The 23,782-nt window shown below is 46.3% G+C and overlaps 3 protein-coding genes across 5 annotated transcripts in view; 2 read left to right on the forward strand and 1 right to left on the reverse strand.

Annotated features, from left to right (window-relative positions):
• Window positions 1-1,130: 1,130 nt before the first annotated feature.
• trpc6b (transient receptor potential cation channel, subfamily C, member 6b) lies at window positions 1,131-8,288 on the reverse strand. 2 transcript variants are annotated; one of them, XM_052078411.1, is made up of 13 exons: window positions 8,201-8,288; window positions 7,840-8,031; window positions 6,019-6,768; window positions 5,595-5,759; window positions 5,317-5,481; window positions 4,789-5,005; window positions 4,445-4,672; window positions 3,963-4,227; window positions 3,397-3,592; window positions 3,049-3,258; window positions 2,903-2,959; window positions 1,717-1,792; window positions 1,131-1,642 (listed from the first exon to the last, which is right to left on the reverse strand). In XM_052078411.1, exons 3-13 carry the CDS (start codon window positions 6,718-6,720, stop codon window positions 1,503-1,505), a joined length of 2,421 nt encoding a protein of 806 aa, XP_051934371.1. In that variant the 5' UTR covers window positions 6,721-6,768; window positions 7,840-8,031; window positions 8,201-8,288; the 3' UTR covers window positions 1,131-1,502. The 2 variants fall into 2 exon arrangements, with proteins under 2 accessions (XP_051934371.1, XP_051934370.1); XM_052078410.1 differs by having other exon boundaries at window positions 8,162-8,246.
• On the forward strand, window positions 8,202-14,512 carry cep126 (centrosomal protein 126). The gene is made up of 8 exons (XM_052078444.1): window positions 8,202-8,270; window positions 8,810-8,919; window positions 9,130-9,366; window positions 10,248-10,443; window positions 10,895-12,062; window positions 13,331-13,452; window positions 13,564-13,636; window positions 13,705-14,512. The coding sequence occupies exons 2-8, from the start codon at window positions 8,819-8,821 to the stop codon at window positions 13,923-13,925; spliced, it is 2,118 nt and encodes a 705-aa protein (XP_051934404.1). The 5' UTR covers window positions 8,202-8,270; window positions 8,810-8,818; the 3' UTR covers window positions 13,926-14,512.
• A 4,956-nt stretch (window positions 14,513-19,468) lies between these two features.
• Window positions 19,469-23,782, forward strand: part of yap1 (Yes1 associated transcriptional regulator) — a 36,322-nt gene continuing 32,008 nt past the window's right edge. For both annotated transcript variants that reach the window (XM_052078532.1, XM_052078533.1), the window contains exons 1-2: window positions 19,469-20,208; window positions 21,479-21,714. In XM_052078532.1, coding sequence (XP_051934492.1) covers window positions 20,008-20,208; window positions 21,479-21,714 — 437 coding nt within the window. In that variant the 5' untranslated portion in view covers window positions 19,469-20,007. The remainder of the gene's footprint in view (window positions 20,209-21,478; window positions 21,715-23,782) is intronic.

Below are 23,782 nucleotides of genomic sequence, written 5' to 3' on the forward strand. Positions count from 1 at the left end.
TCTGATCGAAGTTCTTGGATGCTACCGTTGCTTTCGGCAGTGATGCACACGTAGGCCTTGGCCCTATCTCCTGCGTCATAACCATTCGCTATCAGTGGTTAGTGTGTGTGTGTGTGTGTGGGAAGGGGGGTGTTCATTGTGTGGCCTACATTGTGACTGTAGATTAACAGTCATGTTTGTATCTGTGCGACGTCGCTGCAGATGTGCGGCGGCAGCGCCAATCCAGATTTGCTACATGATCAAGAAACTCGGCGACGTCTGCTTATTGTGCCACTGTCATGACACTTTGACTTGACTTTTAGCAGAACTACTCAACTCACAAAAGGAATGTTTTGGTGAAATGTCACGATCCACATAAAATGCAGGGAACTTTTCCAGGGGAACATCATTTGACCTTCTGTAAATTGTTGAAGGTCCAACTGGTGATTGTTTCTGTACTTTTTGCACAACTTGTCGTTTGAATAAGAATAAGAATAAGAATAACCATCTGAATAAGAATGGCCTACTTTTATGCCCTCTGACAACAGGTCAATTTCTCTTATCGCAGAGGCTATCAAGCATGATGCAACCACATCCTTGTTCTAACCCCCACGCGCCCCCATTGAAACAAAACAATCTGATTGTGAAATCCACATCAGAAGTCATATGGCAAAATTGGCAGAGTTCGACAGCACCATCGTGTGGTTATCTTTGATATTGACGCAATGTGGAGGCCACGTTCAGCGTTGTTGTGACTTTCAGCATGTGCCATCTATAGTACACCCTAAATCCAGGGAGTACACATTTTTGTGCTCAAGGGCCACATATGCATTTAAAAAAAAGTCGAAACAGGTTGAATGGTTTATTTGAATCAAGAAATACTTGTCTCATTATTTTTATTGGGATAATAACTATCCATCCATTTTCTAATCCGCTAATCGTCACGAGGGTCGCGGGCATGCTGGAGCCTATCGCAGCCGTCTTCGGGCAGTAGGCGAGGTACACCCTGAACGGGTTGCCAGCCAATCGCAAGGCACACATAGAAAAACGACCATTGGTGCTCACAACACCACCTAGGGACAATTTCGAGTGCTCCATTAACCCGCCATGCATGGTTTTGGAATGTGGGAGGAAATCGAGAATCGATAGCTCATCATTTAATCAAATAAAAACATTGTTTCAATGCAGGGGTCACCACTGCGGTGCCCACGAGCACCAGGTAGCCCCGCAAAGGACCACATGAGTATCTCGCGGGCCTGTTCTAAAAATAGGTCGCCAGCGATGGGGCATTATGATTTCCTAGGAATGTTGCCCAAGCGGTTATTTACAAATTCCTGGCAGAAATTTCTAGAAATGACGTGTTGCATATTGCTATTTACCCGTTTCCTGATTATTATGTGGAAACTGTGGAATAGTAGAACATTGCAAGCCACAACCTATCTGACAGCATCACAATCAAACACAGAGCATATTCAAGATGTACAGTAGTGTACCCTGACTTGGAACGTATCCTTGCATGCAAGCTAATGAGACGCATGGTGTCCTTGCGTCATTTGTCTCAGCTGCCTGACGAGCTCGGCCAGGGTCCTCACTTCCCGCTTGCCCATTCCCAGCAACTCGAAGCGGAGGCTGGAGATGTCCCGCTTGATCTCGTTCAGTTCGCCTGGGAGGACAAGATGTTTTGCAACGGAGATGTCGAGAACACGGTGTGTGTGTGCGTACGTGTGTGTTTGTCACCTTCATTCACCCCGTCGTTTTCTTTGTCCCGCTGCGCTTTCAGGATGTGCCTCTTGACGAGGCGGTTCATAATCTTCTGGAAATTGGAAACATAGGTGACTAATTTCAAAATGACAGGCTGATCCCGAACGATATGTCACCGTGTTTCAAGGTAAAACCACTGAAATGAAGAGTTGATGATGACTACAGTGTATCCCTCGGGACCTTTGACTTTGCTTTCCAATACATATGGTGATTAAATTCGACCTTGTGGGGGGAGTGGGAAGAACATCGTCGGCCGTACTGTTGTACATACACGTACTGGTATCTGGTGGTATATTTCATTTAATTTTTTTGTTTTGGAATTAGGCAATTGATATTAACAATAAATATGGAGCCTTCAAAATGTATAACATATCAGCAAGTTTTAGCTTCTTACCAGACAAACAACAAAAATTACGGATTAGTTTCCCGGAATAAAGGGTGAGAATGTTGGGGTTAAATAAGTCATAGGAGTAGCTAGGTGTAGTTGCTAGGAGTAGGTTGTAGTGATAAGTACAGTAGGTAGGTGAAGTTGGTTAGCAGACTGCAGTAGATGTAGGCAAGTAAGTGTAGGTAGCTGTACTTGGTAGGGGGAAGAAGAGCGAGCTAGCTAGCTAGCTAGCAAGGTTGACACTACACCGGGGCTAATGGGTGCTTTAGCCGAATCAGAACCCTGCCCGCCATGTACTGGTCAAGCCTCCCTTTAGCCCTGGGAGAGAGAAAATACAGTCGCTGTGCCTGCTAGCTTGGTTGATAGGGAGCTAGCTTCCTAGCTTTACTATAGCTAGGTGTTTAAGAAGGTAGTTGTAGGTCATTAAGTAGATGTGGGAGGGTACAGTAGGTTTAGTTGGTAGGGGTAAGTAGCTAGGTTTTGTTTGTGGGAAGTTAAGTAGGTTGTAGGTTAAGTAGGTGGGCGTAGGTAGGTACAGTCGGTGAAATACTGTTAGCAAGGTCAGGCAGGATGTAGGTAGGTAGTTGGTCAGTAGATGCTAATTAGTAGTTGGATAAATAGTAGCTGGATAAATATACAGTAAGTACATTGGTTGGTTTGTAGGTTTACTGGGGGCACTGTAGTTTTTTAGGAAGCTAGGCATTGTTGAAGGTGGTGCAGCTGGTAGTTGAGGTAGGGCAGGCGGATAGGTGGGTAAGTTGATCGATTGTTTACTTGATAAGGTGTTGGACAAGCACAGGCGTCCACTCCGGAGTCTTCTTTTTGATTTAACTAAGACCCAAAACAACAGAAGAAGAAACTTCAGGCCGACAAAACCACGTTTTACAAAATAAAATCCCGGACTGGTTTATGTTCCCGACCTTGTTTCGCTCCATTTCATCTCCCTGAATATTCTCTCGGACATTTCCTCGAGCTGCTTCCCACAGACATCCTTTGAGTCCCCGAAAGAATGAAGCAATTGGGCTGAGACTTGGGAGCAGGTTGAAGGGGACGGGCAGCGAAGTGCCTTGATCGAAATACGAAAACCACAATTTGGCTCGGGCGAACTTCCACTCCACGTCAGCGTCACGCTGTACAAGATACAAAACCATTTTTTTCAGGGCCACATGGACATGTATAGACAAAGATCCGGTCGCACTCCCATTCGCACCAACGATCAATCGAAGAGTCATCAATGAACCCAACATGCCAGTTTTTGAAAAGTGTACCTCAATCTCCTGATAGGAGCTATTGAACATGGCGATGAGCATGTTCAGCAAGACGATCACCATTATGACGTTGTAGACGCCGTACAGGATGTAGCCGATGTTTTCGATGAATTTGTGGTCGATACTGATCACCACCGACTTCACTTCTGACAGGCCAAAGATGGCCCAGAAAAGCGTTTTGAAGCTTTCCTCCAGCCTGTGATGAAGAGCAGTGGGAAGAAACAAAGTAATCTATACTTTGCTACGGCACTTAAGTCAACCGCAGCTGAGATCTTGATTTATCGATCGGTTGTGAGATTTAGAAGGCACGGAGGAATGTGAACCATTGGAATGTTCTGCATTGTCTCCATTAATGCTGCTTAATGGAGACAATGCAGAACCTTTGGCGAAGCGAAACATTCCCTATCCGCGGCCTGATTTAAAATTAGATAGTTGTACAACCAAGCATCATTCGTGGTGAATGTGTTGCGTCTTGTGACAACCTAAAGACCACCGGCTTCTGGCAGTCAAAAAATTCGGAATCCGACCGGAAATGCAGCATGAATGCGGTCCGAACAGCAACTCACGTGGTGAAAGCGTCGTTGTGCTTGACTCCGAGGTAGTATGAGTACAGGTTGAACATCCCAAACATGAACGCCACAAAGACGGTGATGAAAGTCACCAGGAACTTGAAGATGTCCTTCACCGTCCTACCAAGCGAGATCTGCAACGGACCAAAGCTCTCGTTGGCTGGCAGCACATAAGCGATGCGGCAGAAGCTGAGCACCACTGCAATGGCGTACAGGCCCTCGGAAATGAGCTGTGGATCGGAAGGAAGCCACTTGACTCGGGCTGCAAGTGTAGAACACAAAAAATGCAGTGAAGATGCATCAAAAGAAAGCAATCAGTTGAATTTGGCATATTTTGAAAGATCAAGCGCTACCTTCAAAATCTGAAGAATTGAGAATTCTTATGAAGACAGTACTGACAAGAAACCGATGAAAAGCTACACCTGATGCTGTCAAACCAAACTCATGTGGATGACAAGAGGACTTCTACTCTGACTTACCGAGCTGAAAATACTGAACGTCCGCGGGCAAGGAGGCGCAGGACAGGTTTGCGTGGTGCTGGTCCACGTAGCGCTGAGCGGCGTACGCATGCCAGAACGCCATCAGCCGTGCAATGAACGAGCTGGTGAAGACGGCCAAAATGTTGAAGTCCAGAAGGTTCCACGGCTCTGAGATATATTCTCTGATGTCCTGTGACCAAATGTTATTGCATTCTTGCCACATTTTCCCTGTAAACACAGAAAACCATTACCTCGATGTCCACATTGACATCTTACTGGACGCGACTACCAACTGTGCACTGGACGAGGAGGTTGTTAGGTATGTCGGTAGGAGGAGGCCTAACCTAGCACCCAAGACATGATGAGAATCTCCATCCAGGTGAAGGGCGTTATCTTCATGCGGAAGAGCTGCGAGGGCCGATCCTGGACTGTCACGTTGGGCATAAGCGGTGGACCGTTGAAGCGGTCAGCTGTGTTCAGGACCAGGAGGCACAGGAATGTCACAAAGGAGGCGGCGTGGGCCACAAACTTCAGGAAAGGGCCACGCATCAGCTTGCCTAACTAATGGAATGAAGGAAACAGGCAGGAACAGGATCATTTTGGATGGAACACCAGAAATGGGGCTACAGTTGGAATCCATTTCAGGGAGGTTGGTAGTTAGGAGTAGGTTTGTAAGACCCAGGTCGATAAGTCCTTACTTAGTACATGCAGAGCTAACTGATGGACCTTCAAATTAAAGACCGTGCACTTTTTGTGGGTCCAAAATGGTATATACAGTAAATGTTTCCAAATTGTAGACGTCTTGAAGGGTACAAAGGCAAAATCGTTGCGGGTATCAACCTCAAGACCCAGCACACTCTCTGATGGCTGACCTTACTGGATGGTGCAATCCAGGACACGATGGCTAGAAAGGGCAAGCCAACCGCGACCCCGAGGACCAGGAGAATCTTAACTGCCAGAGTCCGTTGACGTAGTCCGGAAACGTTCTGATACCAGATGGAGAGTAGCTGTTGCTGGCAATTGGGATGAGCCACAAACTGACAAGACAGGCACAGAAGACGTACTCACAACAGGAGCGAGAATATATAAAGACAGGGGGTCTTTTTGGTTTGTTTGGGAGGGGGGGTAGGAGGGGGGTTCAAGAACTTACCTTCTTAACTTCATACTTGATGGCAAGTTTTAACCTGGCCAGATTTTGCGCACTCTCGAGCGAGTCACCGTGCAAGATAGCCTCCACTTCCTCCGTGTTCTGGCACAAGTCCAAGAGCCCCACCATGAAGTCTTTGCACTGCATGGACAGGATCTTATAGTCGTTCTGGTGCAAGGGAATGAAAAACACAGGTCAGCATGGTGCATTGGTCTCATTTCAAAATTTAAAAGTCTGCTAACTTTAAAAGTTTGATATGAACCAATGGACAGATTTAAAGCACCCTGAAGATGTTTAGGAACTGGAACCTTTAGTCTCTTGGCTTGGGGAGTGGACGATGTGTTGAAACCTTCTACAGTACAAGATCTTAAACATTCCTTGACTTAAGACCAACTGAACTCTTTGGAGATGACCTCTGTATATTTACCTTGAACTCCATCTCGGTGCTCGCCAAGACTGCCAGCTCGTGGCTCAGCTCCAGCGCCGCCATCACGGGGTCTTCATTTGAAAGCGATAAGTAGGCCGGACTGGCGAGACCTTTGTAGGCGTCGATGCGGGACCGCGAGTGTCTGAAGGAGTCGTCGGCCTGCTGCCGGCTGCAGGCGCCGCACCAGCAGAAGTAGTCATGGGGCCGCTGGATACGGGCCCCCCTGGCGAGAAGCAAGCGCACCATCTCGTAGTCTTGGCACTGGGAGGCCAGGATGATGGGTGTGATGTCATTGGAGAAAAGACTACCGTTCTCGTCATAAGCAAAGAGGTCTCGATGTACGTCCACCTGACTGGGGCTGGACGTCAAGCTCTGAATGTCCGCAAAGGCCCGATGGCTCAGGATGGCCTCGGCGATGTGCACGTAACCTTTCCGGATGGCTAAGAGCAACGCGTCGCCCATCCTGGTCAGCTCTTTCCTCTCCAGGAGCAATTTGGTGATCTCCAAACGCTCGTTGGCCACAGCCAGTTGCAAAGCGTTCTGGCCCGTGAAATTAACACTACTGATGTTAACGTCCGGTAGCTCATCCAGCAATCGCTTCACTTCGGGAACGTTGCCGCACACGACGGCCTCTAAAAAAGATTCTTCGGTCAGGGAGAGGCTGGAGCCGGATGGTGACGGAAGAGGGTGGCGGCCTTCCATGATGCCGATCCTGACAGTTTGTCATCTGCCGAGTTGTTATGATGTCATCTGAACGCAGGAGAACAGATGTGGAGACTCTTGAGCCATTTTTTGTCGCGTGACGGCGCACTTATTTGTATTTTTTTATCACGCGCATGGGCAGCAAAGGTTAATTTATTTTCACCAACCGGACTGTCCGTATATCCCGCGGAGCGCTTCGAAGAAGTGACAAGTCTACAGAGCCGAGTTATTACTCTCTCCCCACGAAGGACACCACCCACAGACTCATCATCTGGCCTCCTTGACACCCTCAAGCTCAGCCTTGAAGGAGGCCGAGCGCAGGGAGGACACTCGCAGCATGCCGCCAAGCTTTTTATTAGCAAACCTCGACGGGTTTACATGAGATCGGCATACGGTGTTCGAGAGAGGCCATCGTTTAAAAGTGAATCACCAAACCGAGTAAATCTGGTCACTGATTTAATTTGAGAGATGCCATGACGGCAGCCGGTAATTGCTTCAGCTTAGATGACTAAGCGAGATTTGTTCTTTCATCTAATTGTAAGTATTGTCGGATAGGATTAGCTCATGCGGATTTGACATGAGCGGGTGCGCAGTCATGGGCCACATAATTAGGTACAGCTCCACATGCAAACAAGGATACTCATTGACACTGTTCAAGCTGTATTAATTTGACATTTGTTTGTTACGGTGGTTGCAGTTTGCAGTGAAGTCCTGTGCAAAAATGTAAACCTAACCAAGATTAAATTAAATCCAAATGACAAAAAAGCATGTTGCTTTTATTGTTACTTTTTTTTGTACAAACTACTTTTAAGGTGATGCTCTATTGGCAGATAATCTTACTTAAATTAAGTAATGTACTCCGGGTTTTTTTTTTTTTTGGAGTATTTATTCCATATTGCCAAGAAGTGTTTCTAAGGTTTTAACATTGTTCAGTGACCTGAGAAGATAACATGTTCAAGAGCGCAGTCATTATTATGACACAGCATGGGCTTGCTCTTTTCAATACAACAAAAACGGTAGCAAATCATGAGTAATAAGCATGCACGTCAGAATCACCAAAACCATTTCAGGGGAGAATATGAATAAAATGATGTAATGATCCTTATTTTTTTCACCCACCTCAAAGGAAGTCAGATCCGTCTGTGATTTTTTTTCCATCAGTCTCACTGAGGAGCTCACTAAAATAACAAGGTTGTCTCTGTATCCCGTCAGCCTCTGGTTTGCCCGCCTGCTCGAGTGTCCAAGAGGTTGTGGTCACCACGCTCAGTTTTGTGTGAGGTCACACTTGGGATGGCACCATGCTGGTGTGACCTATCAGAGTGCACAGTCAAATTATCTTTTTCACGCAGTATCTCTTGCTACTATGCAAGTTAATAAAATGCTAACTCCGGCTTAAACACAAAAACAAACACATTTTTTTAAAAAAGCATCTCTTTCTCACGTGTTTGGCGACCTCTGCCGGCCAATATTTGGTGCGCACTCAATAACCGTTGTCAAGGAAATGCGTCCTGAGTCGTCTGACGATGGCTGCGCCGTTCACAAACAGACAGGTGAGCGCTCCCTTTTTTTTTCGCTAACGTCGTTGAATAAGTCAAACACAAGTCACCGGAGACGGTAGCCCACAACATTGACGTCATTTTGATGAGTTCGACCACATTTTTAGCGGGCGTTTTGAATTAAGAACTTTTATCGTTAGCCACCTGTTAGCAAACTAAGCTAAAGCTGACGTAAGAGTTCGCCACCATTTTATCTAATTGGCTTGACCTAACTTAAGTTTCTAATCGACATATTCACCACAACGCAAGCTCAAGGGGCGCCACATTCTACATCACCGTGACATCATAAACGTCGAGGCTCTGCAGCAAGGATGGAGGTATACAGGAGAAAATTGCACAGCTGGAAGGGTTTTTGTTTTCTTTTAAAGACAATCTCCGACGTCACGTCAACTATTACAAAGCTAGTATACAATGGCTAACTGCCATGGCATGTTTGATCACATTTATGAGTGGCAGCAGCAGCAGCAGCAGCAGTGGGAATATTTCTGCTCCCAAATGACTGATAGACTTGAGGTCATATGTCCCCCACACAGAGATGAGTGATGTCGAGCCTCCGGCAGGAGAGAGACTCCCTGGTTGAGGAGCAGAAGGTGCACCGAGAGCAAGCTCGCAGATGTGTGCAGGAGACGAACCGCAGATGCAGGTCGAATACCAGGCTATCATCTCCTTTTGTACACTACACTCAAGTACATGACTGAAAATTTTCATACCTGCAAAAGTTCGACTGGCGCCTAATTCGCCATTCAAAAAAAAAAAAAGTGTCCTTCTTGGTAGCGTCAAATCAAAAGTGTTGGCGCATCTGCAATACGACCTAATGTGGTGAGTCTCAGTTTCTTATTTCTGGCTGTGTCAGGGATCTGAGGGAGAAACAGAGGTTGTGGGTACTGCAGGAGCAACGGCGGCGTGAAGAAGTCCTGCAGCAACGCCGGCAGAAGATCCAAGATGCCACTGAGCAGTTTCAGAGGGCTTACATGCCTCCCTCTCACAGGCCGACCCAATGCGAGCGCCTCAGTTTGGAAAGAGACTGTCCACATTTGGACGATGCCCTCAGTCAAATCAGGGGCCCCAGACTGGCAGCTAACGTCAACAGGTAACACCGTCTAGCAAATTGTAATCGGTACAGTGGTATCTCGACTTACAACTGTCCTAAATTCTGAGTTTTGCCGGTACGTTTTTTTCCCTTGCGTTATGACACAAAAATTGACTTGCAAGCCAGGTTTGGCTACACCACCGCTTGAGGTGAAGAGCCCCCCCCCCCCCCCCCCAAAAAAAAGAGAGAGCCACACTCCCATAGACACTTTCAACCGTTTATTTCTTTCTTTATTTATTTATTCTAATTATTTTTGGAAACTGAATAAACAGCCAAACGCACATATACAAAATGACAGCACTTTCAAGGAGCTGGTAAAAAAAATAAAATAAAATAGTAAAGCGACACTCATGCTGCTCGTTTAGCATTTTATTTTAAAACGTAAATACAAAATGACAACACTCGCAAAGAGCAAGGAGAAGACAAAATGATCAACCTGAGCTTGAGTCAACGCTTTAGATATTACTAAGTAGGCCGCGCCCCCCCAAAAAGCTACATTGTATGATTTTTTTCTATTGTTTTGAAATTATTATTATAATGTTGATTATTACACCTGCAGCTAAGAAAAAAAAACTTCATTCGTTCGTCGCAACAATCCCAAATTATTTTTGGTTCAGAAATTAAGCCACATGAAAAAAGTTTATTTCTGTGACTGTGCAATATTTACTAAAATGCAGCAACTGTGTCAGATTGAGCTGACCAATGAAACACACTGACCGCTGTCCAAAATTGGGCATTCTTATCTTTGCAGGTTTGGATCTTATTCGATTGTGCAAGTTTACATAATAAAATTGACCATGAGAATAAAATGAGAATGTAAAAAAAATGGTGGTTCATGCTCCTGTGTAACTCGCCGTCCACTTGTCTGTTTATGTCCTCAGTCAATCAGGCAGCGTCCCCACTTCCAAAGCCGCCACCGCGTTGTCAGAATCCCCGCTTCGCCCCACGCCCACTCTGGCGCAGACGTGCGCGGGACATCGGGAGCACAGCCCTTGTGTCAGGAGGTGGCAGGAGATTCCAAAGAGGCAGGAGGAGATTCCGAAGAGGCAAGAGAAGCAACTGGAGCACAGTGGACAGGTACGTTCCAGAGTTTGGCTCACCTTTTCTGCTCAAATTGCCAACTTTCATTCATTTAAAAAAAAAAAAGTCTTACTCGAGAGTGTTTTTTTGTTTGTTTTTGGTTTCTTGTCAACAATATTCCTCAATAGACTGAATAAATGTCGCCATCTCCTGGCGATGGGAAGAAATGCAGCCTTTTTTTCTCAGGATTGCACATGTGCCTGCAGGATCCCTTGTGTCCAACCGTCCCCCAAAATTTGTTCCTACCTTATTCCATTTGGTTTTTTTTTGTCATCGGCAGTAGAACATTTATATAAGCTCTGTCACGTGGCACTGTTTGTTATAATTTCTGCATTCAGTGATAAACTGCTATCTCATCCAAAAGAGACACAATGCTGCCCTCTGCTGGACATAGTTTGCTCAAAGAGTGAATATATGCCACTCATCACATTGTCCTTCCATATTTCAGGACGACAACGTCTCCTGTTGCTCCAAGTCCGACAGTTTGTCCAGTCAGGACAGCCTGGAGAACGAGGAACCCTTCAAGAGCGCCGTCCTGCACTACTCGGAAAAGCCCGTCCAAGATCTCAAATGCCCCAACGACACGTGTCCTCCGTTGTCAGCGGCCGGGGGCCCCGCCCTCGTCGCCGTCAAGCCGCACATTCACAGGCTCCCCGCCGACCTCAACTACAACCTGCCCACCCAGAAGGAAACCTGCGCCTCTGTAAATAACCTCAACAAGTTCTCAGCCGACGTCGGCGTGTGGAAGCACATGAATACGGGAAGCCCAAAGTGCCACCTGAGTCAAGAATCATCCAGCGGGTCAAAGGCCTCATCGCCCGCGGCCTGCAGAGTCCAGTTCACAAAAGGCATCCTTAAAACCGTGCCCGGCGAAACGCCGGCAGAATCGCCGCGGACTCACGGCAACGCCGTCAAACCCGTTCAGTTTTTGGTGTGCGACAGCATCGAAGTGGCCAAAGCCAGGTCCAAGGCTGCCGAATACAAGAACGCCTCCAAGAAGCTGCGCTGGCTGGACGAGGAGGCGGGCGAACCCGAAGGCCCGCGACTGAGAGACGGTCACTCGCAGACGTGGGCAGATGTCGGGATTCAAGTCGGCACCGACACGGTGGCGCCGCACATCCCTCGCGGGGACTACTCGGCCCGGGTCGGGGCGGGTCTGCTTTCCTCGGGCTTTGTCGCCCAATCCCCGGTCCCGGTAGCCAGGATCCGGGGGGAGTTACAGAGCACATTGAAGCAAGGGGGCCCCACAAGGGGCCCACACGGCAGCGACCAGGTTGTTCGTGTCAGCCATCCGCTCGCTCCTCCGCCTCCTGAGGAGGTGACGCACAAGGACACGCAACGACTTATGACGGGCGACGGCGCCGTCATCAACGCTCGCCTGCTGCCCTCATTTAGCCGCCCCACCCCCGACGGCAGCTGGAAGGGCTCGCCCGCTTTCGGTCATCCACAGACGCCGGCGGGCGGCGGCAGAGGGCGGGGGGCGACGTCAGGAGAAAAAGTATTGGACCGCACCCCCACCGACGAGGAAATCTATCAGCTGTGCCAGGATGTCCGCAACGCCTTCATCAGCACCGCGGGACCGCAACCGGACACATCATTAGGCACACCCGCACAGCGTAATGACAGCCAATACAAAAGCTTTGTGAACGCTTCTTTTATGTTGCCATGGAAAAAGAATGGCCTGATAAATGGTCATTTAAAAAAAATATATACTCTCAATGTTTAGTCACGTCGGCTTCACAGTGCAGAGGTACCGGGTTCGATTCCAGCTCCGGCCTCCCTGTGTGGAGTTTGCATGTTCTCCCCGGGCCTGCGTGGGTTTTCTCCGGGTGCTCCGGTTTCCTCCCCCATTCCAAAAACATGCGTGGCAGGCTGATTGAACACTCTAAATTGTCCCTCGGTGTGAGTGTGGGCGTGGATGGTTGTTCGTCTCTGTGTGCCCTGCGATTGGCTGGCAACCGATACAGGGTGTCCCCCGCCTACTGCCCGAAGACAGCTGGGATAGGCTCCAGCACCCCCCCGCGACCCTAGTGAGGATCAAGCGGTTTGGAAAATGGATTGATGGATGTTTAGTCATAAAATTTAAAAACTATGACCTGAACCCTCGTCAAAAATGTTCATGGATTGTGTGTGACCTGCTTCAGGTTCAGTTACACAATCAATATCACGTAAAGGAAATGAGTACATTTTAGACATAAAAATATCTTCATTCATGAAAGATTCGTTGGAGCACATAATCATTTACAAATGCACTACTGGACAAAAATTTGGACAGAAACTGGTCCAAAATTATTTAAAATATAAATTAAATGTAATCTGGATTTGAATTTTTATCTAAAATTAAATATAGTCTTTTCATTGAAAATACTATTTCAAATTCAGGGATTTTCTATTGAACCGACAGAACGATTGCCGTCTTAATTGGGACAGGGGAAGGTCTGAATAATAATGAAAATTTAAATATTTTTTTATACATACAGTTTATAAAATACATATTTTTTATAAGTAAAGACTGTAATTGTGTGTCCGTATATATATTCTAACAATAATTGATTTTCTGACTAAGCACAGCAGATTACGTTGACCCATGACCATTTTTGCTGTATTTATTTTCATTGTCGCGGTGCAAATATGTGTCTTAAGATTTGGACCCCATTTGTGTCCTCAAAAAGCGAAAGATTCGGAGCACCTCTCCCTGTTGTACCCCACTTTCCACTCCTGCTGTTAAATCAATGTAACTGCCGGCGTCCCATCGAAAGTCGGCGTTATTAGATAGGTGTACCTAATGAACAGGCCCGGCGACTGTCAAAGGAACGTTCCACTTAGCAGACAATGTCATTTACGCTTCTGGTGTTTGATGGCACGTTTGCTTCAACTTTCCCAGACAAAGGCGGGGCCCCCCGATGTCAGGCTTCGACGAGCGGGCGAGCCACGAACAAATCCGGTGCGGATCAGAACCGACGGCCTTCTGGTTCAACCAATAAGAAACCTCCTGAGTTCTTTAAGGTAAGGAGGCGTCTTTTTTTTTTTAGATGTTCACATTTTATTCTTTTGCTGTGGCCGTTGAATGCCCACCGATAAGATTCTGCACTCCAACACGCTTTGTAAATATTGTAGGTCACATGTCTCCAAGCTACGAATCCGGTCGGGCCGTCTCCCAAAGGGTACTCCTCAGACCACCCGAACAAAGGTTTGTCGACAACAAAACCCGCCACCGTCCAAACTGGCAAGTGACATCATGAAATTTTTCTCTCACAGGTGTGAAAACCGCCAGCCAGCGCCGTCCGACCGACATGTACGCTTACGGCCCGCCGGAGGAACGTGGCGGCAAAGCGCACAGGACCACCTCGCAGCAGTACCAGCAACAGTACCTGCGCAGGCACCCGGCGCCCACGTCCATCTCCGTTGAAGAGCAGAGAATCTTTCAGTCCCTGGACCGGCTCAACTGCCAGCTGTACCGCAAAGGGGGCTTACATTGACCCACCGGCACCTGGACCGAAGTCTTCCCAATCCCTGCAAGAAGGCAGCCGAATGGCGCGACGTAGCGCTTAGCTTCCAGGTGAACAAGCGTGTGCCTCGTGAAGGAACGTGAATAATCAGGAGGGCAAGCATTCCTTGCGCATGAACTTTGGAAGTTCAAGCCGTCACTTGGCGGCAGTGAGGATCATCCCTCATTAAAAAAAAACAAAACTGGATTTACACTACAGGTCCAAGTGCCTCATTCCGATTTAACGCCTGTTTCCAGCTCGCTAACCTCAGTAGCACTACGTCACATTATTTTTTTTTTATTCTACATGACTCGTGTGAAAATCCTCTCTGGCGGAAACCTACACTTTAAGTGATCATCGATCATTAATATTCACAGTGGATATCAAAAGTCTACACACCCTTGTTCAAATGTTCAATGGCAGTCATCCTAAAATGCGATTGCAACAACACATGAAAGTTCCCAAAGGAATCATGCAGGGATTTTTTTTTTCTTGTGTTCCAAACAGCGGTTTAGTGTGACGACACCATCTCCAGGTTGCTGCTGGAAAGTGAAAAAACTGTTGGGAACAGCCTAATAGAACATTCATTCATTCATTCATTCATTCATCTTCCGAGCCGCTTGATCCTCACTAGGGTCGCGGGGGGTACTGGAGCCTATCCCAGCTGTCTCCGGGCAGTAGGCGGGGGACACCCTGAATCGGTTGCCAGCCAATCGCAGGGCACGCAGAGACGAACAGCCATCCACGCTCACACTCACACCTAGGGACAATTTAGAGTGTTCAATCAGCCTGCCACGCATGTTTTTGGAATGTGGGAGGAAACCGGAGCACCCGGAGAAAACCCACGCAGGCCCGGGGAGAACATGCAAACTCCACACAGGGAGGCCGGAGCTGGAATCGAACCCAGTACCTCCGCACCGTGAAACCAACGTGCTAACCACTGGACTACTGGGCCGCCCCCTACTAGAACATCCGAATTTTATCTGAGGTTAGAGTCATTAAATGATGGCAGGTGTGCTGTCTTCCTTTTTAATGTGAGTCTGGTTCATTCTGAACACAGCCATAGCCCCAAAAAAAAAAAGTTTTTTTGTGTTTAGGGCACAATGGTTACAATTTTTTTTTTTAATAATTTACTTTTGTCTACTTTTTTACTTCACCAGAAAGGATTATTTCTGCTTTTGGCATTGACAAAGTATATATCCGTTCGGTTCCAGAAAGAAAATGCGAACCGGTCCCAATTCGTTACATTCGCGATTACTGTAATGTGAAGACAATTGACAATCTTTACACGACCGTCCTCCCCAGCGTAGTTGTAGAAAAAAGTGCCTTTTGTTGACCAATCGTAATCGAGTTGTATAACAAGCTGAAACCGACATTTGACACTTTGACTCTTTAAAAAAAAATGCTTCAAGGCACTCGTTGCTGGAAAAGATAACCAAGAGTATTTCGTATACAACTCGTGTAACAGGTTATGACGCTTTTTGCGTGATCCAATAATGGCGGCGCGGGGGTGTGAGTGGGGGTTCGAGCTTTATCAGCCACTTACGGGAAGAGGAGGGGGGGGGGGGGGGTTATGTCGCTCCTCCTCCGACATGTCTGGTTTTGCCCGATCGTCAGCCTGCTCAGACTTGTGCCCCCCCAAAAAAAACAAAGATAGAGGAAGCCCACCGAAAGTGTTAATGGCTCCTCTCCATATTGATGACGCTTTGTATTTTTAACTGCTCGGCTCTTTTGTGTGCATGCACTGAATATTCCCCCCCCCCCCCCCCCCCCCCCAAAAAAAATCTCATCACTTCTTTCCACTTTCCGGTTAAGTGATTTAGTAGCACACGGTAGCACATTTGTTGCACGGGTGCTCCTTTATCGCTAACGGGAGGCGGTGGTGAGCTTTCGTGACATTTAAGCCCCGGGCCGGGACAACACCCAAGAAAGACAGACGGCAAAATAAGGGAAGACGTTTCCACTCGGTTGCAAGTTGCAGCTTGCGCAGCGTCGGGGCCCTAATCTCCAGCGTTTTGTCACAGTCCATTGAAGACTTACCAAAAAAAAAAAACCCCTGCTTGTAAAGAAGGTAAAGCTTCCTGGCTTCCTGGAAATCGAAGTACAGTCTACTCGTAAGTCGACAATCGTAGCAGGATGGGGCCATTTGTTTCGTCTCATGGGTGACAAACATGAAGCAGATCCAAAATAAAAATGAGGCAGTCAGGTATCCCTTTTGCAAGATATTTATTATTGAGGCGTGCAAATCCACATTGCGTTGTCCTGCTTCGCTTGCAATGACGGGTTCAGTCGCCGGGCAGAATATTAGGGACACCCCCGCTCAATAGGGGGCCGTCTGAATTTGAGACCAGAATATTCGTGATGGCCTTCCCCCCCGTCATGCAATACACACTGGAAAATTCAAGCACTCGGAAAAATGTCTGTGGGTCACAATGACCCGCTGTATATTTGGCAATCAATCAATGTCCTAAAATGGAAGTTGGATATATCATGGGATTTTTGAAAAATATTCCAAATAAACCCTACCTGTGGATGGTATGATTAAAAAAAAAAATGCCTTCTCGGTGACAAGACTCATACCTGTCAACTTTTCGGAGCGCCAACCTGTATAAACTATACCCAAAAAAATCCTTATAAAGAGCAGAAAAATCCTTATAAAGAGCAAAAAAGTCCTTATAACATACCAAAGCATTTTATATGTCAAGATAATGGCAGAAAAAAACCCACAAAATTTTTAATGATATTTATTGTATCCATATCCATATCCATAATACAATGTCTGGTTAATGTCTAATCATCATTCTACTTAGTGGCATTACCGTGTTCAGAGTTTTACAGAATTTTTCAGGATCCGTATGATTTGTGCGATACGTAAGATTCACCACAAAATCCGTATGAACTATGGCTAAACCGTATGAGTTGACAAGTATGAAAATGATGCCCGCGCACGCTCACTGAGGCGTTGCGTCACCTCGGCCACCCCGCTGAAAAATTTCTGGCGACACGCCCCTGATTTTTTTTTTAAGCGGACCGAACATAATAGACTGTAGGGGGCAGCCAATCTCCCTTTTGTGCCTTAAAGAGATCCATCCCGTAATACCATCAGGCATCGTAACACAAGTGACCCAGAGATTGATTGACAGTAATACATCTTGAGGACACTCACAGCTTTAAATGGAGGAGTCGGGTGGGGGGAGGAGGAGCTGGGAAGGCGGGTGGCGGGGGGGTTTGGGAGGACAGATGCCTGAAAAGATGTTGACCAAACATGAGACCACCTCCAAGTGGGTGGTCCGCTCGCATCACTTGCCGACTGTCCCTTTTATGTGTCCCAGTGCGTTACAGTGATGACCACACGAATAAAGCGGCCAGTTTAAAATATGCTGCGGATTATTGACGGCTACTTTTAGCATGTTCACGAATGTACGAGGACAACCCCCACACCCCCCCCAAAAAAAATCATCACTTTTTGCACATTGTTCTACAAAGATCCAATTGAGAGCATGTAATAATGAATACACCCTTGTCGAACACGCACACTCCAAAAAAAAAATGAGCATGTGATTGGTGCCCCAAGCCCTTAATCTGCTTTGACATTGTTTCGGGCCTTTTAAGAGGGCTCCATCATAATCATTCATTCAGCGAGATGGATGGGAAACAGAGCTTGTGCGTCCAGAAACACTGGATCTTGACAAAATGATTTCTCAATGGAAGAGGGGGCTCATTAGCATGACAATTGTGGGAACTCCATGGATCTACTTTTCATGAAAGACTGTAAAAAAAAAAAAAGAGGGGAGAAATAGTGCCATTATTTGTCACGCTTGTGAGAGAGGGGGGATTTTGGGGGGTTGGGTGAAGAGGGGAGGGTATGTGTTGGAATGAAATATTTTGTATACTGTGGCACGTACAGTAAATGAGGGTGTTACCCCCCCCAAAAAAAAAACAATTAAAAAATGTGACTTTTTTTTTAAATCAGAGATCTACGTCAACTTTTCTAGATTATTTTTTTTGTGCTGACTCGGAATCTGTCCTTGTCCCCCCCCCCCCTCCAGCACATCAGGTTGTCACAATAATATTATAACACGAATTTAAAATCTAAAGTAAAAAGGTAAAAATAAGTAATAAAATCCGCAACATCATAGCTATAAGCATAAAGTTAGAGGGCAAATTTGACAACAAACAACCCCCCCCCAAAAAAAAAACGCTCAAAAACCTGACATGCTATGAAAACAGCAAACCATCTTTTAAAACGGTGTTAAACGTACATTTAGCAACACCTATCGACACATCGGATTAAAATTTTGCCATTGACCAGTGTAATGGGTTGACACTCTCAGGTATTGTTTAACAATATTTTTTTGTGGCAGTGGTTCTCAAACAGGTGCCAATTTACTCCGGGGAAGGGGTGGGGGGGTCATAATTTAAGTGCATTCCTTCACATCGGAACAGGCGGGCCAGTAAACCAAATCGTAACCAATTCCTCCTCCCTACGTTAACTTTAGACAGTGAAAAGTGATTGTGGCACCACAGAAATCCGTTAAGCACAGAAAAGTATGGCCTGGGGGCCGCATCCGGCCCACCCACATTCGCTGAGCGTCCCTCACGGTGACCGAGAAGTCAAAGCAAAACCGTCCAAATATTTTGAAAAGTTGTGCTTTGATATTCTGTGCACACGGGTGGTCATCCAAACATCGATTCTAGAACCTTCCTTGTTCAGTCATGCATATAAGGGCACAATTTGACGCCGTATCGTGTGTTGAGGATCAAGCTAGCATAACACATGGCGCGCACATTTGGGGCGTTTTGGTGTCACACTTTGCAAATGGGCCACATGTCACTGTTGTTTCAACCGCAGGAGGTCCTCCCGGGTGGGTCCTTTGGACATTGGACAGAAAAACAACTATTTTTATAAGAGTCAATAAACTATTAGAAATGTAACAGCTAACGCCAAACATGCTAGCATCGAAATGGATTGATTTGGAGTTCAAATTGACTGTATTTGTGTGGATTCGTTTTTACACAAGTGAAGTAAATACGCTAAATGGACTGTAGTCGTGCTTGTTGCTAGCTTAGCATAGAAATTAAGAGTCAACACACTTGATGATGCGATTATAAATTGTCCTAGCTAATACCAAACAATTTATAATCCAAGTTGATTTTTTATTTGTTTTTGTGCTTTTCAGTTTTTACACAAGTGAATATGCGCTTGGATAAACTACCACTTGTAGTGCATGCCAAAGAGACTAAAATCTTTTTTTTTTGTTCATTTGATATGAAAACTGATTTGAATGATTAATGTTTAGGATTATTTGGAGAGAAATATCTATAGACTTGAAAAACTATCTTAAACGATTTTATGCTTATTCCAGTTTTTTTCCAGTTTTTTTTTAACAACGAAATAAATTACAATCTCAAAACTGAAAAATTCCTAAAAGAAAGTTGGAGGCTGCGCCCCCCTCCCTCCCGCCCGAGTTTGTACCTTTAAAGGCCCCTATCCCGGTTGGAGGCTAGCCCCGCCCCTGGAGCAGCCGTCCCATGAGTCATAAAGTTTTATGTCCTGCCCAAAGTTTAGACTCGACTGGGGCGAAACTTTTTTTTTTTCCTCCCTCCTCCAAAGTGAGCAGCGGAGATTTATCCAGCCAGCAAAGAGCGGGCTCGTTTCTGGGCCGAAATTACAACATTTGGGACTCGTTGTTGGAGGGGGGCGACGTGTTCGCGTCGACATTTTGTTTGGAGTGGAAAAGTTTTTGGATCGGAACGACGGCAAAGAGTTCCAGATATGCGCTTTGTTGCCTCCTGGAGAATGCTCGCAAGAAACAACCGCGAGTCGTCGACTTTGCGTGCATACTTCGACAGCTAACAAACAACTTTTTCGTCAGGTGAAAGTTTAAGATGAACCTGGATAACTTTTACTGAGCAGCGACGACAGTTGTTGTTGTTGTTTGGTTTTTTTTGTTGCACATTTCCTGCTGTGTGAAATCCAAGGAAAACAAGCCCGGGATTTGATTTTTTTTTCTTTCGGGGGTTGGTTTTTTTTCCCCCCTTCACTTTCGCTCGGCAGACTTTTTTCGGGACAATGGATCCGAGCCAGCATAACCCTCCGGCCGGACACCAGATCGTCCACGTCCGGGGCGACTCGGAGACCGACCTGGAGGCTCTGTTTAACGCCGTGATGAACCCCAAAAACACCATCGTGCCCCCCTCGGTGCCCATGAGGATGAGGAAGCTGCCCGACTCCTTCTTCAAGCCGCCAGAACCCAAGTCCCACTCCAGACAAGTAAGTCGCCCCCCCCAACCCCCCATTATGGGGGCCTCCGAGGCTGGGCTCGGTGTCGGCTCCGACCCAGACAGCAGGCCCAGTCCTGTTAGGGAGGGGGGCGGGGGTTGTCACTTCCCCTCGACCCATTTTACTCCCTCCGCACTTGCTAAATTGACTTAAAACACTCAGCACAGCGCCTAAAGGCCACTTTTTGTGGAACGTCCAAAAAAAAAAAGTTAAATAAAATATTGGAGGCTAAATTGCGTTTACTGACTGACAGCGACTTATCAGATTGCATGTTGATGTTGGAAATATGACATTTTTGGCTATCTGTCCAATTTTGCAGCACACCAATCTGATTTTTGCCCTATTTGTGCTTCTCCCCCCCCCCCCCCCACCCTCATCTCATACCCACAACTGTTGCTGCTCCCCTTTGGAAGTTGGCTGGCCATTGCGCATGCGTGAACCCCCCCCCCCCCCCCACAATTCCCAACCCCCTTTCTCCCCTCCCTGCCTCCGTCCTTCCTGCTGCATCCCTTTCTGCCTGCGATCCCCTTCCCTTCCTTTCTTTTCCCTTCCTTCCAGGGCCTACGACGAGCTTGCCTCCACATGCACAGCTTACTAACATCGATATAAAGTTGTCATTTGAATATAAAGAATGTCTGAGCGGGGGGGGGGGGTGACTGGCCGTTTTGTCGCATTTAAAAAAAATTTTGATGCTAGGAGGTCATTTGAATCCTATCAATGTACAATCTGCAACCATTTAGTGCTAAATCCAAATGTGGTAGTTGGTTTGGACCGAAACTACCGTCACGTCATGCTGTAATGTTGATGTATTAATGCAACTAAAAGAACCAGCGTTATTTTTTATTTTGTATTTTTTTTAATGCTGCCAACAATGCAAAAACAAAACGCCATGATAGTAGCACATTGAGCTAATTAGTCAGGGAGTCACTGAGAATGGAAACTAGCCAAATCATTTAAAGTAAAATAGGAAAAACGCATTTTCATTTACAAACTAGAATTAAAAACAAAATGCTTAGCGAAGATGCCCTTTGTTTTTATTTTTATTTCCCCTTGATATCATACTTGTCCTTTTCGGGGTTCATTTCCCAATTGTATTTATTTCGGTATTGCGCTACGTGCATCCACTTAATCAGCAATACTATTGTATGCCACTAGAGGGTGCCAGTGTCCCACCAGCCTCACACATGCAACACTTTGTGACTCACCGTCGTAAAGGTGGCACCCCTAAACCCGCACATCTCGTTTGTGTGCCACTTCGCAGGCCAGCACGGATGCGGGCACTGGCGGCGCGCTCACTCCGCACCACGTGCGCGCCCACTCCTCGCCCGCCTCCCTGCAGATGGGCACCGTCTCCGGGGGCTCCCTATCCGGCATGCCGGCGGCCGCCGCCTCCCCCCAGCACCTGCGGCAGTCGTCCTACGAGATCCCGGACGATGTGCCGCTGCCTCCGGGATGGGAGATGGCCAAGACCGCCTCGGGCCAGAGATACTTCCTCAAGTAAGGGCGTCAACTCGCCACCTTTTTGTTCAAACCTGCAGGTGGGAGATGGGGGGTAGGGGGGGGGTTGAAATGTATCCAGTCACCCCTCATATGCCCGAGTTGATTCGATTTTTATTTGTCTCTAACCATCACAAGAATCCGAGCAACACAATTGAGAAAAGTTAAAAAAAAAAAATCACACTTTGGATAATGCGCAAGTCCAAGAAGGGGCGGAGCTTCAGTTCTGAGCCCTAACCCCCCTTAACATTAAAAAAAAAAAAATCCATATATTTTCATAGTCACCTTAACAGCAAGGAAACACAAGCCACACGTCCCCCAAATATTCATGACCCGTTTTACAGAAAGGAACTCGACCAAATCCAATTAAATGCGCTCCCATTGTCTCTGTCATTTGATTGATGACATGTCACAATCATATCGACTTTGAATTGGCCCAAAGATGAAGTCGGGAGGAGTATTTGCTTGCGCATGTTAATTGCTGTGCCGCCGCTCCCCCCCCGTATGTCGCTATGCACATCTTTAACAAGACAGAATCTTTTGCAAATGATCATTTTTGTGTTTTATTACATCAACTATTCACAACATCACTCCCAATTTTCAAAGAACAAACGTCGTCATACAACCCTTTTGGGGACAGACAGCTGACCGTCTTATCAGGTTACAAAATAAGGTCCTGTTTATAAAAAAAAAAATGGATATCTTAATTTTTCAAGGATGCGATTATGTGGTCATGCGGCACAAGAAATTACACTCAGGTTTTCTGTCGGGACTCGGTACCGTATGCTCTGAAAAGTGACAACATCCCCTTTAATGGACGCGTGTGTGTGTGTGTGTGTTTGTGTGTGCCAACTCGCGGTTGTACTGGTTTCAAAATGCAGTTCACGGACGCTGTAAAATGTAAACCAACTTGGGATGTTCCATACCTCATTTTTTTCCCTTCTTCTTCTTCAGTTCGATACCAATATGGTTCACTCTCCGATATCGAGTACTGATACCTCTCGTACTTTCATTCGATCAAATTTCATGCAACGCAACGACAAAACAAATTGTGAGCATAGCTTTTTTTTTTTTGTGACGCAAGAGATGATTCGTTGATGCGTCACACATTGCTGCAGTACAGGGTTTACTTGATGTCAAATTTTTTTTTTCTTTTCCCTTAAGTATCGGAGGCCGGTATCGGCAGCATCCATCAGGTGTCCGATACCTTAAAATAAGGCTGGTATGGGTCCGTACTAAAACCAGTTCTTGCTAATCGCCCATCCCTAAAAACTGCTAGCGTTAGATTTGAGCGGCGCAAATTTTGTGGTGCTTTTCTGTCGCTAATGAAAACGCTCAACGCCCGTTCTATTTTCTTCACACATTTGAGTACACCCGTTGCGAAACGTGAAGTCATTGGCTAGCGCTAAAGGTGCGTTATCTCGGCATTTGTGCCAACTTGACACAAAAGTGAAAGTCTTGGAAGAGTTTGAGGATTTTGCGTCGGAAATCAAAGTCGCTGTACATGACGCTGACGGTCGTTTGCTGGCCTGGGACGGCGTCCACAATGGCGGATAGTCCTCCCCAAACGCAGTCAAGTGCAGGTTATTACATTTGGCTAGCAAACAAGACGAGTCTTTAGTGGGCCGTATGTAGCATTCCTCGGGTTTCGCCGGTGCAGACAAAAGGTCCACTGTGGTGGCCTCGGCAGACACAAGTTGGCCGGCGTCATCTGCTAACCTGGCCAGCTTGAATGCCGCTCACCATCTCCAAAGTAGTAAATAAAGTCCAGCTTCAAGCCTCTCAAATTTGACTTTTTTTTTTTTTTTTTTACCAAATTCGGATCAAAATAACACTGTCAAAGTAAAAGTCGTAACCATACGACCATTAAAGTGTCATAGTATGAGAACAAAGTGCTTGAATGTAGCGATTTAGGCTTGGCGGGTTTATAGTTGCATATAGTCAAAACCCCACAAAAAATTTTTTGTGGTTCATGAAAACATATTTTGAAGGAAAAAAAGTTGGTCACTTAAAAAAAAAGTGGTTTCATTTTATTAAAATTGTACTAAGATGACAAAAAACGACATTT

The sequence above is a fragment of the Hippocampus zosterae genome, chromosome 10, assembly GCF_025434085.1.
Source record: "Hippocampus zosterae strain Florida chromosome 10, ASM2543408v3, whole genome shotgun sequence".
NCBI classification, from domain to species: domain Eukaryota; kingdom Metazoa; phylum Chordata; class Actinopteri; order Syngnathiformes; family Syngnathidae; genus Hippocampus; species Hippocampus zosterae.